Below are 13,970 nucleotides of genomic sequence, written 5' to 3' on the forward strand. Positions count from 1 at the left end.
AATGATAAAGTGAAATTATGAGTGTACCCAGAAGAAAAACCACATGTACACAGGAATAAAGATAGGATGTAGGCGGATTTCTAGTCTCAAAGAGTGCAAGCCAGAAGATAGTGAAACGACATCTTTAAAATGTTAAAGGAAGGGGAAAATAAGTCCTGGAAATAACTTGATAGTCCTTGGAGGTATTTGCAATAACATTTGACATGTGTCTGAAGGCAGAAACTTGGACGGGCTTGTTGTTTGATGATTCAGAAATTTTAATCATCTATTTTCATATGGCATTTTACATTTTAAAGGTGTTTAAATGTGGGAGAAAACTTTTCACACTGTTTGGAAATAGCCAAGAGAAGTGGTTTTATCTCCATTTTGCATGTGAGAAAGCTGAGCTAGTAGTTAACATAATGTTTACAGTTCTGTAAGATCCAGGACTGTGATCAGGTTTCCTGACTTCCTATTCAGGACCTTCTTCTATCTACCCGACCTCGTTATTAGCTATGTTTTGCTCAAAAATAATTCCTAAAGTTAGAGACTATCAGGATAAATAAAATGTATGGAGTGCCTTCGGAGAAGGCAGTGGCACCCCACTCCAGTACTCTTGCCTGAAAAATCCCATGGACGGAGAAGGCTGGTAGGCTGCAGTCCATGGGGTCGCGAAGAGTCGGACATGACTAAGCGACTTCATTTTCACTTTTTACTTTCCTGCATTGGAGAAGGAAATGGCAACCCACTCCAGTGTTCTTGCCTGGAGAATCCCAGGGACAGCAGTGCCTGGTGGGCTGCCGTCTATAGGGTCGTCGGACACGACTGAAGCGACTTAGCAGCAGCAGCAGCAGCATGGAGTGCCTTGAAAGCAGTAATAGGTAATACAGTATTTAGTAATTCTTTTGTATCTTGACAAAATATGTGAAGAAAATAAAATGAAAATCTTTTAAAATCCCAAGGCATATGAGAAACCATTGCAGTATTTAAACTTAAAGTGAATGAGTAGAGGTAGGGAAATTGCTATAATTGTGGAGAAATTTTTAATTAAAATAATGTTATTTGTGATTTTTTTTTAAGGTAAGAAGTTTGATTATTTTTCATTATCATATGTGATCAGAGAACCTTTTGATAATGAGTCAAATTAAAATGTGACAAATTTGTTGAAGAGAAACCTTATTTTCCTCTTGTATTTATACTGCATATAAATTAAATACCATCTTGGCATATTTCATTGTATCTAAGGTAGGAAATTAGTTTTGACCAATTGCTAGCAGCAGTCTGGTGGGATGAATACAGTCCATTGTCCTTTTTTTTTTTCCACTAGAATTTCTTCAGATATTCTTTAGAGATGTTTTTCAGCTTTTCCTATTTAGGAGTAATTCTGAGAGCTAGCTCTCTTTATAATAGAATTGGGATTTAAAAGTTAGAATTTGAAAGGTGAACAGGACATAAGTAGGATAAAGAAGAATATTTCCAGTTATGAGGAATATGAACTCTGACATGTCTTCCCAGAACAGTTGGGATGGTCCTTGACGTAAAGAAACTAAGAAATAATGTAGAGTAGATAGAGGAGGGCATGATAACTGAAGGCCTTGGAAAAAACCATTAGGAGAAATAGGTGAATGGCATGAAGTTAGGGGGCTTCCCTGGTGGTTCAGTGGTAAAGAGTCCTCCTGCCAATGAAGGAGATACAGATTCAATCCTTGAGTCTGAAAGATCCCCTAGAGAAGGAAATGGTAACACACTCCAGTATTCTTGCCTGGGAAATCACATGGACAGAAGAACCTGGCAGGCTACAGTTGGGGTTGCAAAAAAATCAGACATGACTTAGTGACTATAAACAGCAACAACAGCTGAAGTTAGAATGTACTTCTGAGATGAGTGAATTGTCTCCTATCCAATTAAGAAAGGTGAATTTGAGCACTTCACCTCAGTATTTTCTGTGTATGTTAACACTCCCTGGCTTTAAAGAAATAAAGATTAAATGCCAAAATGAGAATTATTTGCCTTTATTTTACCTGATTATTTTACCTTTGTTTCTTTCTCTTTTCTAGTCAACTCCTTTACATCTAGCAGCAGGCTACAACCGAGTCCGGATCGTGCAGCTTCTCCTCCAGCATGGTGCTGATGTGCATGCAAAAGACAAAGGGTGTGTGAATCTACTTGTTTGGGATGGTTCCACTGACAGGTCATTTATTACACTTGGTGTTCAACATCTGATACACCAGAGTTTTTGAGCACTGGGCAAAGTCTTACGTCCCATTGTTTTACAGCTTGTACAGCATTTTGAGAATGTTCACAGTGATTTGACTTATTTTTATGTTCCTACTAATTAAGGATTTGTCTCATAACAATTTCCCAACTCAGTTTAATTTTACTGTATTCTATTATTTGCAGTTAAAATTTGTTTCTCTCAATTCCAATTACTATTTTTCAACTCTTAAGCTGTACTTCAGAAAGATAGATGAATCAAAAATTCTTATAACCCAGTAATATGACTATTCTATTTATCAGGTATGAAAGGATCATCTTTTATTAATAAGCTAAAATCTTAAGTATACAGTATTTTAATTTTTTTCCTGATGAAATCTTGACCATTTAAACTGAGAAAACCTTAAAGGTCCTTATGAAGATTGATGTGAAAGAGAGGTGTCTGGGAATCAAAAAAAGCAGTATGTCATTTATTGTATAAACAGGTGAATTTTGGAAAACTTTGTACCAGTTTCCTAGCTTATCTCCAGGGACGCGGGAATTGGGTCTGTTAACCTATACATTGGGCTAACACTTCTCCTTATGCCACTTTAAGATCTAGAAGATAATTACCTGACTGCCCCTGTGATATAGATTCCTACTGCAGTCATGATGGGTAGCGTAAAGGACAGCCCCAGAGAAGGCTGTCGTTCACTTTGCCCCTCTCCACAGCAGGAAGCAGAGACAAGAGAGAGCTCGGTACTTGAGACCGTTCTCAGAAGGGGAGTCTGTCATTTCAGATCCGCTCTTTTCCGTGCTCTGTTTTCTCTCTCGCCTGCCCAATTCTCGGTGCCATATGTACATGGTGTTCCCATAGCACAGGGGCACACCTGCCTGATCCTCTTGTACACCCCTGTAATCCGTGTGCATGTCTGAAAGCAAATGGGTGAGCTGTAGGTGAGTCCTCAAGAGACGTATACCCCCAAAAGAGGGTCCTTGATTTGTACACAATGACATTTGGATATGCAAGCTATAGTAATTTGGATATTCAGTTCTTATGTTGGAAATCACCATGAAAGTGAAATAATATGGTAGGAATATTTCAGTTCACTATCAGTTAACATTTATTTTCTGTAAATACTTAACATATAAAGCATGCAGTTTGAATTAGTACATGCACTTCTACCTTTACTTAAACGCTTTTCTGCTTGGTGCTTTAATGATTGACATAACATAAATAACGAAAGGTTGGATGTTAGCTATGCTTTGTATCCTCTTATTACTTTAAAATACTTTGAATATAATTGTATTGGAATTGGTTAGATTTTTGTTTCTTGGCATTTCTTGGATGAATGACTCTAAGCTGTTGGACATTACAGTGTCTCAGTTTGCTTTTTTCCTTTTAGTGGACTTGTGCCTCTTCATAATGCGTGTTCATATGGACACTATGAAGTCACAGAACTGCTACTAAAGGTAAGAAAAATTAAAGATATTGAATGTTATTTGCCTTTAATTTGTCATGAGTCTTCATGGGGATTTTCTACCAAGCTTTTTAAAAGAGCAAAATATTTTTTTTTTTAATATTCACTGTTGCCTTGAAATGTTTAAAGTATTCAGCTTATTTTAAACTGTATTTTAAATGCTGAAATTAAAACAGTTGTTGACATTTCAGAGTTATAACTGAAATTTACAGTGAAATCAATGTTTTATTTGATTCAGTGAAATGATTCCTGACCAATAACTTTTCTTTTCTCAATTCAGCATGGAGCTTGTGTTAATGCTATGGATCTGTGGCAGTTTACCCCGCTTCATGAGGCTGCTTCCAAGAATCGCGTAGAGGTCTGCTCTTTGTTACTTAGCCATGGTGCTGATCCTACTTTAGTCAACTGCCATGGCAAAAGTGCGGTGGACATGGCTCCAACTCCTGAGCTCCGGGAAAGATTGACTTGTATGTGTTTCTATCCTAAAATCAACACTGCTTGTTGTAAATCGGAATATTTTTTTGTTATTAGGGCTGATGTTTTGTCCAGCTTAGATAATGGCCTTGTCTTCTTGTAGGCAACTAGTTATTCTCTTTTCTGATCTTTTCTCTATGAATTCTGCAGGAATCTTATATATGTACACTATATTTATTTTGTGTTTATTCAAGCTTAATTCTAATTTATGTGTTCAGGCTCTTTTTTTTTAAAGACTAGAGGATGAGTTCATCAGTAACCATTTATTGAATATTTACCATATGCCAGAAACTGGAAATGTAGATGTGTACAAACCAGAAAAGAATCTCTAAGCTCACAGGGCTTATGTTCTTGTACTGTTAGTAATAACAGATGCTATAGAACATCATGGAATGCTCCCTGTTTCCCAAACCCTGCAAGTTGCACAGTCATGTTTTTATTTGTGTTACAGCCCAAGCACAATCACTAGTCCAAATTTAAATAAGATAATTTTTACGACTTGGTTGAAGTAATTTTCTCAGATACATCTTACTTATATTTACATATGCATGTTTTTTACAAACTTTTGTTTTAGAATAGTTTTAGATTTAGAAAACTTCCCAAATTAATACAGAAAGTTCTCATATGTCTCATACCCAGTTTCCCCCCATAAACATATTAATATGGTACATTTGTTACAATCATGGACCAGTACCAATACATTATTAACTAAAGGCTGTACTCTGTTCGGATTTCCTTAGTTTTTACCTGAAGCTCCTTTTCTGCTCCAGGATCCCATTCAGCCTTGCTGTTGCTATTGAGTTCCTCAGTCGTGTCTCACTCTTTGCGACCCCTTGGACTGCAGCACAGCGGGCTTCCCGGTCCTTCACAGGGAAGTCCTCTTTCTGCTCCAGGATCCCATTCAGAATGCTACATTAAATTTAGTTGTCATATCAAATACTAACATATATTTAATTCTACCTGTAGGCATTTCAGGTTTAAATTAAAATAGGTGTCATATACCTAATTTTAAATTTGTCCCACAGTTGTGTCTGTCTTACATGTAGGATGCTAAGAATCAGATAACTGGATTTAAACACCTGAGAAAACCTTTAAATGATCATTTAAGAAAAAGGCATGGTCAAAATGAAAACATCAATGAAGTTTAAACAGACTGTAAATTTGTTTATGTTAAAATAGGAAGAATTCCTTGCAATTCTGATCTCGTTTAAATGGAAATTCAAACTTACTTTGGTGCCGGAACAGATGACATTCACTAGATTAGAGGCCTGCACAAACCAGGTTGTCACTGGGCAGATGTCTTGGCAATGAATCCTTGTGGAAGTGCATTTTTTCTCTCTCCCACTCATATGACTCTTGTCATGTTATCTTCCATTATATAGTTTATTTTTCCATGTGATGTTCTGTCTTCTCACTTTAGTTTTAAATTCTTGAAAGATCTTTGGTTTTATTATTCTATCTTCTTAGCACCTGCACAGTGCCTTATTACCTAATAAAAGTGTGTGGATGCTGTTGGTATTTGGGCTTGTATCTACCTGCCCCCAACCTAGCACAACACATGGTGCATGCTGTGTGCCCAGCAGGTTTATTGAATTGAATTTAACTTAACTCACAGTGTATTTATTTTTTAATATCTTTTTCTGATTTCTTTCTTTTAGTTTTATACCCCAGACTCGGCTTTATCCCCTGTCACCAATTGACTTTTTTTCCTTCCAGTCGTTTTGTAAATACAAGTATTGTTAATGAGTTTTTGCATTGTATTTCATTGGTCTCTCTATTCCAGTGTAAACATTAAAATTTAACCAAGATTTCTATAGTTTTATAAAGGAAAAAGTTCCCTGATTAGAGTATTTTGCAACCTTCTCAGTATCTCCTTTGATAAGATTCTACTAATGAAGGAAAGTGTTTAACAAAGTTGGAACTTTTCTAACCAGCTCTCATCCTCATGCTTACTGCTTTATGCTAGGCAATCACAGTAACAGACTTCATTTCATATGTACTTTATGCTAGGCAATCACGATAACAGACCTCATTTTAAGAAAATTATACAGGAAATAGAAAACAATATTTTGATCATACCCGTCATTACCGCATTTTCTCTCTACATTTCTTCTACTCTTTCTTGTTTACTTTTTTGTTTGTTTTCATGAAGCCAGATGAACACAATAGTGTGGGTTCTGCACATAACTGGAGTTGAAAATCCTAAAAGTAGCTTTCATTCTTGTTTCAAAAGGCATTTAGAAAGAGAAACTTCTAAGGCATTCTATAAATGTTGAGTTTTCAAGGTAATTAGGATTTCTGAAGTTTCAAAGTCCTGTACTTTGAGGAGTGGCAGTGATAAAGTACCACTAAACACACAGTTATACAAAAACATTTTCCCCCAAACCTGCCATGACTTATTTTATACATATCACCATTCACGCAACAATTATTTATTGGTTACCTACTGTATGCCAAGCACGGTGGTCAGTGATGGGAGCACTGCAGCAGATAAGACAGTGCGATAAGCCCTGTGATAGAAGGCTAAAGGCAAGTGCAGACGCTTTTAGAAGAAAGAATCCTAACAGGGAACATTGGAAAGGCTTATCCAGAGGATCTGAACTGAGACCCTGAGCGATGAGTAGTAGTTAATACGTGTGTATGCATGTGTGTGTCTCTGTCTCTCTGTCTTACAAGGGAGAAAAGAAAGTGACAAGGGGCGCTCAAAGGAAAGAGAAAGGCAAAGAGAGAGTTCAATGCTAGGCAGATGCAAAGGCCTGAACATGAGCAGCCCTGGAATTATGTAACATTTTATGTCACGTATCATTTATATCTTTTCAGAACAATTTTCAGCTTTTTGTTAACAAGTAGACTTATCAAAATACACTCCAACCTTTTAAAATAAAAAATAAGACTATTTGCTTTTAATAAATAAGGGTAGTGGATTCTTATTCATGTATTTAATTTAGAACTCCCTTTTAAAAAGTCTTACTTGCTTATTTAAATAATAAATATTTAACATTAACTGTTCTTTGAAAATTTTTCAGACTCTGGCACTTCCCCCATAAATCAGTTCTCCTCTCCTCTGTGTTAAGATATATAATCATTGTTAATATTTTGGTGAATATTTCTCTAAATGTATTTTTTATATCACTAGTTATATTTAATTGTGCTGGCGGTAAGGTAGTAGTAATCATACCAAAAAAATGGGTCAACCTTCCCTCTCTCATTTGCTACCTAAATTTTCATTTAAAAATCTATACTTTCATGTCCAATATATAAAGAGCTATCTTTTTCTTTATGAGCTAGAAAGTATTCCAGTGTGTGAAAGTGAAAGTGAAGTCACTCAGTCCTGTCCAATTCTTTGTCACCCTGTGGACTGTAGCCCACCAGCCTCCTCCGTCCATGATCGGATTCTCCGGGCAAGAATACTGGAGTGGGTTGCCATTTCCTTCTCCAGGGGATCTTCCCGACCCAGGGATCGAACCCACGTCTCCTGCATTGCAGGCAGATGCTTTAACCTGTGAGCCACCAGGGAGGCCTATTCCAGTGTATAAGTGTTCACAAATTACTTAACTGGTTTCTCTTTGGTGTACATTTAAGTCACTTGATTTAAAACTTTGCTGGAGTGAGTATCTTTGTATGTGTATTTATATGTGAACACTAAGTAGAAAATAGTCTTATTTCAGAAATTTTCGTTAACCTACACCCTCCTCCTTTGCACTTTTATCATTGTTTTGTCATGTTGTGGCTGTTGCTAAAATAGAGGAATATGTAAAATTAATAATTTTCCTACTTTATAATCATGATAATAATTTTTATAGATTTTAAATATTTGTATATCACCATTATTTCATTAACAGATGAATTTAAAGGCCACTCTTTACTACAAGCAGCCAGAGAAGCAGACCTAGCCAAAGTTAAAAAAACACTTGCTCTGGAAATCATTAATTTCAAACAGCCACAGTCTCATGAAACTGCACTGGTAAGATCTTATTGTTAATCCGTTCCTTGGGTCTGTAACAGTAGTGTAAACTCAAAATGCGATTTTTATTTCAGAAACCTTAAGGTAACTTTAGTATCTAAAGTGCCAGGAATTTGCATTTTAATATTGGTTGCATTGATTTTTAAATTTGGTTCAGGAGATGATTGCTTTCATGGGTGAGAGAAGAGCCATTTGCTCAACTTTAATTTGAAAATTATTTTTACATTTGCCTTTATCCAACCATATTATAACAAACCTACTTTTGTGGCCAATGTGCTTATGAAATACAAAATGTGATTTTTCTCATAAAATATCCCTTTTCTTGTGGTTGCTGGTTGCTAGATAAATATTATATTTGATTTCTACAGAAGATTAAATTATTTTCAAAGGTACTTGCCTCATCCTTTTGAGCAACTGTAGTCAAAGAACTATTATATTCCTTAATGAAATATAGTAAGACTAGGAAATTTTTTGTTCCAGACTGTACAGATTGTTTTTTTAAACTATTCATCTTCTTTCTGTTATGTACTTTCAGAAAGATGATTCTGTTTTCTTTGTCAATGATCACTTTAAGTTTCAGGTATAGGATTGGTTGGATTACACTTTAATCCAGAATTTAAGCAGAAGGGATGCCTCTATCACAAACCTCTAAATATGCTTCAGTTAACATTCTTAACATATCTGGCACAGAAGGGTCAAACTATAGGCAGTACCTGCTGAAAATAAGATTGTAAGAGTTACCAAACCAAAATAGGCCAGCTGTATGCATGCTTAGAATATGGCTCCCATGCCGGGGTTTAGATACATTCAGGCCACACAGTCTTATGCCAGGACACACTCAAAGCCACGGAATAAACCTGACCTGCTTTCTGGAGTGTTCATTTTATCCATTAGTACATAGTTTTTAATTTTTAAATTTTAATACAAATATGAAGTGAAGTTGAACACAAAGGTTGTTTGAATAGAGGATAAAACAAAATTTCCAAGAATAATTCTCCCTCTAAGCTCCTTCAAGTCTGTTACCTTCTTACCTGTCCCTGGGCATATGGACTTATTCTCCAATAGTGTACCTCTCCAATACAATACCTCTTATTCTCCAATAAGAGTACCTCTGGGGAAGAGCTTGAAAAATAACTGACTTTTGTGGCTGACAGCCTACTGAAGGACTGAGTAATTCAGTTATGGATTTTTATAACTTCGGAGAGGCAGTATTCTGATACCTCAAGTAAACGTATACTGAATAATTGCTTATTGGCTAAAGGGAAAGGAATGAAGTCTCTCTCAATGCTCAACTAAGAGCATAATTTCACCTTGATTGAAAGGTTTATGTTTCATATTCCTCGTGTATTTAGGAGGAATTTCAGTCATCTTCATAATGTGAAAATGTATGTTTTGAGAGAGCAGTGTTTTAAAAAGCCAGCCGGTGCTATTCAATTCAGAAATCTGCTTTTACACAGAAGTTTATTTTATTCACTGGTTTTTCTTTATTTTACAGCACTGCGCTGTGGCCTCGCTGCATCCCAAACGCAAACAAGTGACAGAATTGTTACTTCGAAAAGGAGCAAATGTTAATGAGAAAAATAAAGAGTAAGTGCAGTCACAGAAGGCGTTGCTCTGTAGTTAAAGCAAGAATGCAATTCAGGTTAAGAGATGACCTTTTCCTTTTCTCCTCTCCACAGTTTCATGACTCCCCTGCATGTTGCAGCAGAGAGAGCCCACAATGATGTCATGGAAGTTCTCCATAAACACGGAGCAAAGGTAAAAGACACACACCTGAGATAACGTGCCAGTCTTGGCACTGAGCAGCTGGCTGCACTTAAAGATTATTCCTCTCCTCTCTTGATTCTCCTGAAGAAACTCATCTTACAAAGATGACTGTTAACATGTATTTGAAACCATTGATTCTCCTTTAAAGATGATTTAAATCTGGTTGCTAATAGAGATAATTACTGGTGTTTTATATTGTACTTTACTGTCATTCTTCTCTAAAGCAAAAGTGTGGTTAGGGCCTTATCATTTGAAATGCATTTCAACTATACATTGTTCTACCTTAATACTGGAATTGATATATTTTGGTAGTCAACACCAGTGATGGCTTATCAGAAAATAATTTATGTAAATGATGGGCAAAATATTGCTTAACTTACTTTAAAGAATATTTTTTCCTTCAAACCAGTAATGATAATCATTTTTGCACATAGCCTCAAATATAAAGAAATAAAATTTTAATAACCATTTTTATTGGCATTGTCTGAGTGACATTATCTGCAACTCCATAACTTCCATGAACTGCTTTAGGAAATTTTGCTTGAAGGAAGCAAGCTGGTTGTTTTTCAGTGGTACTTGAACGTGAAAATTTTTAAATCCTCAACAGTGTTTTTTCTTTTTTAACAGCTCAGCTTTTTATTGAATGTGTTACTAAAGAGGTTTAGTCAAAAAGACCAAAGCCCATGTCATCATCATACTCTCCAGATTCTTCTCTTTGCTTCTACTTTCCTCTCCTCAGCTGGGGCAGCAGTGGTGGATGAGACAGAACCTCCTGCTGGTCCAGCACCGGCTGCCAGAGCAGGTCTACCAGCCCCCACATTGCAGATGAGGCTCCTGATGTTGACATTGGCCAAAGCCTTTGCAAACAGACCTGGCCAGAAAGGCTCAACATTTACACCTGCTGCCTTAATGAGGGCATTGATCTTATCCTCCGTGACCATCACCTCATCATCATGCAGAATGAAGGCAGAGTAGATGCAAGCGAGCTCCGAGACGGAGGCCATGGTGCGGGTGGGTGCTCAGTGGGGCTGCCGGGCATGGTGCTAGTTGCTAGATGAAGTGAGGGCCTTACCCCAAAATGGCCTTAGCTTCCTCAGAAGAACCGAGCACCTTAGCAGCAGCTGAGGAAAGAAAGCAAGAGTGTATATTTTAAAGCAGGAGTCCCCAAAGTAGGATACAGACATTCTATGGAACATACAATAGGGAGCCTCTGGGTAGAGGGGGAAAATACTAGAATTTTTATTTATTGAAAGAGTAATTTATTAATAACTAGTAATTTATTAAGAACAGAGAAATTAAGATCTACTACTATTTCATACACAGATTGATACTGCCATCAATCTGTGTGTGTGTGTGTGTGTGGTGGGGGGGATTGACAGTGATACACTCACGCATCTGCTCACATCCAGCACGATGTGACATGTTGCACTTTACATGAGTAGATTTATGGGTATTTTTCTAAATGGTAGCATCTTGATAAATACCATTGTTAAAAATCAGAGGAAACAACCATGATAATCTTATAAAAAGGTTTATCTGGCTATTTCATAAATGAAGATTTTCAGGAATTGACATACTTAGTTGTTGTGCCTTTTTTTTTTTTTTTAATGAAAGTGAGTTCAAAATTTGCTTATATTTCTATGGTGACAAATGATAATTACTTGTATGTAGGTACATATTTTTAAAAAGAAACATAGTCAGAACCTTAAAGATCAAAGTTACATATTTTAGAGAAATGAATGAGAAAGTAACTGCTTTTTAAAAGGAACTTTTAACAAATGAAAAGGGCATTTTAAAGTTTTTTGTTTTTTTTTAATTTGTTAGGTAGTTTTTCAACCTATTAATGACATTTTAATGCAGTACCTTATGATAAGTTTGCAAGAATCAAGAAAGATGCAATTTTACTAGCAGAATTCAATTAAAGCCTTAGCATAATTAGTAAATTACATTAAAAATAAGCATTGTGATTTAGAAGACTTTGCTAACAATGTTCTTTTTCCAGTTGCACCACATTTCTATGGGAAATCTAGCTGTAGGGCCAATTATTGAAAATGAATCTAGAATCACACCCTCAAATCTACATCACAGTTTTTATAAGATTTTTTAAAAGTCTTTTAATTGAGCCAAATGACATTTTGTATGACTGATAATTTAAAATTTTTTTAGTATTTTATTGTTTCATCTGCTTCCCATACTTTGTAATTTCTCCTTTTATATAAGTTTTATAATATTCATTATGCATTAGTTTAGCACTGCTTGGTTATAATTTACAGATGAACATAAATGAATATTGAGAGGGTTCTCAAAACACATTTTTACTCCTGAAGTGCATGATCCAAAAATTAGTGTATCCTTGCTTTAAAAGGACCGTTGATGTTTTTAATTAAAGAGGCAGGATGAACTGGAATGAAAGGAGCAGAGTTCTACAAATTTATTACCTATTTTGAGGGTACAGTCACTGTGTTGTTACATAAATAATGTCTTGTTGCTCTATCAAGCAGAAAATAATAAGCTAAGTGGGCTTTCTGCTACTGTTAAGAGCATTGTATGTTTATCATTGACCTATTTTTAAAAATATCTTATGGCATTTGTAATGTTCTTGAACAACCATGAATAATGCCCTTCATTTTGGGAAAGTATTTGTTGTCTCCCATGAGTCATTTTATTTCATGAAGATTCAGTGAGAAATAACATTATTTTATATAACCTATCCTAGTCAGCATTACTCTAGGTCTGTGGCTCTAAATCTTTTTCTGCCCTTCATGTTCACAGTACATTCTCATCAATAGCGTCACAATTCATCAGTCGGGCATGTGTATAATTTTAAACGCCCTGCCAGTGTTGTAGAATGACTTTTAGACTAGTATATCTTCCCTAGTCCTCCCACTGCAGTTCAACAAAATTGAGAACTCCTGCTACTAAGCACCTTAAATGGAAAAGAAAATTAAGCAGGGTTATGAACGCACAGACACCAGTTTCCACCCTCCCATTCATTCATTCCCTGATTCCAAGGCAGACTGCTGTCCCTAAGGTTGGTTTGTCTGGTGACTGGCGTTAGTAAAAGCTCACTGTAAAAACCCAGCTTAGCTACTGATGGGCCCTAATGTGTGCCTGCCTGGTGTTCCTTCTGGGGAACTTGTAGTTTCAATTTGATTTTTGAACAGCTCATTGTTTCCATTCGATCTAAACGCACCTTCCCAACAAGCTGCCCTGCCCTTGAATTACAGTTCAGCTCTCTTATGCTGCTTCTACCCTGCTGCTGTCTGCACCTCCTCACCATGAACCTGGTTCTTAAGCTAAGACTAGTAAATCAGAAACGGCAGAGAATTTGGTAGGGAGATATAATGCCATTAACTAATTTGTTACTTAAATAGAACTTGGTAATATAAGCCAAAACATTTTTTTGAGTGAAGCTTGGTAATTCAATGTTTAGGTTTATTGTGCATGTTAAATTAAGCATATTGTATACATAACATAAGCAGGTATACTTTTCCGTGTGGAATCTTCTGCTTTCTAGTATTATGACCTTGGACTTAATTTTCCTGAACCTCTGTTGAGTCATTAGTGATATATGGGTATTAATACCTCCCCTACAAGGGTGACTATTGTTATTTTGTTTTGGTAAAAATTAAATGAGCTTTTATATATATATGCAAACAAACCATGCTTTCTTTAGTTAGTAGTAAGTATGAGTGTTGTAATTTTTTCCATATTTGTCTTTCTAAACTTATATATGTATTTCCCCTCATTATCTAAATTTTATATAAGACATATGTGTATAATCACTTTCTAATGTGTTTTGATCCACTAGTTCACCATTGAAATGTAAAATGATAACAATAGTGTGCTGGATACTGTGAGAAATACCAGCTTGGAAGTTAATGCAATTACCAAACTTGAAGCTGATCCTGAATCAGTTTAGTGGCATCAGTAGTGAAGAAGGAAGAGAATGACGAAAGCCATTTGTAAAATCCTAAGCTGTATTACTTGGAAGTGAATTGGGTGCTTGAATAGACTTAGAAAATGGTGGTACAATTAAGGAAGTAAGAGAACTATGTGTTGGCAATGATTTTTGTACTTGGAGTTAATATGATAGGAGGAATAGAAGGACA

The 13,970-nt window shown here is 36.0% G+C and overlaps 2 protein-coding genes across 3 annotated transcripts in view; one reads left to right on the plus strand and one right to left on the minus strand.

Moving 5' to 3' along the window:
* The window catches only part of TNKS (tankyrase), a 154,260-nt gene that overhangs the window by 96,365 nt on the left and 43,925 nt on the right, over window positions 1-13,970 (plus strand). The window contains exons 6-11 of the mRNA XM_065946583.1: window positions 2,037-2,131; window positions 3,579-3,645; window positions 3,934-4,120; window positions 7,970-8,091; window positions 9,587-9,678; window positions 9,771-9,849. Coding sequence (XP_065802655.1) covers window positions 2,037-2,131; window positions 3,579-3,645; window positions 3,934-4,120; window positions 7,970-8,091; window positions 9,587-9,678; window positions 9,771-9,849 — 642 coding nt within the window. The remainder of the gene's footprint in view (window positions 1-2,036; window positions 2,132-3,578; window positions 3,646-3,933; window positions 4,121-7,969; window positions 8,092-9,586; window positions 9,679-9,770; window positions 9,850-13,970) is intronic.
* Window positions 10,551-10,862, minus strand: LOC136176947 (large ribosomal subunit protein P1-like). 2 transcript variants are annotated; one of them, XM_065947646.1, is made up of 2 exons: window positions 10,792-10,862; window positions 10,551-10,716 (listed from the first exon to the last, which is right to left on the minus strand). In XM_065947646.1, exons 1-2 carry the CDS (start codon window positions 10,860-10,862, stop codon window positions 10,551-10,553), a joined length of 237 nt encoding a protein of 78 aa, XP_065803718.1. The 2 variants fall into 2 exon arrangements, with proteins under 2 accessions (XP_065803718.1, XP_065803717.1); XM_065947645.1 differs by having other exon boundaries at window positions 10,551-10,862.

The sequence above is a fragment of the Muntiacus reevesi genome, chromosome 10 (genome assembly GCF_963930625.1).
Source record: "Muntiacus reevesi chromosome 10, mMunRee1.1, whole genome shotgun sequence".
Classification (NCBI taxonomy): Eukaryota; Metazoa; Chordata; class Mammalia; order Artiodactyla; family Cervidae; genus Muntiacus; species Muntiacus reevesi.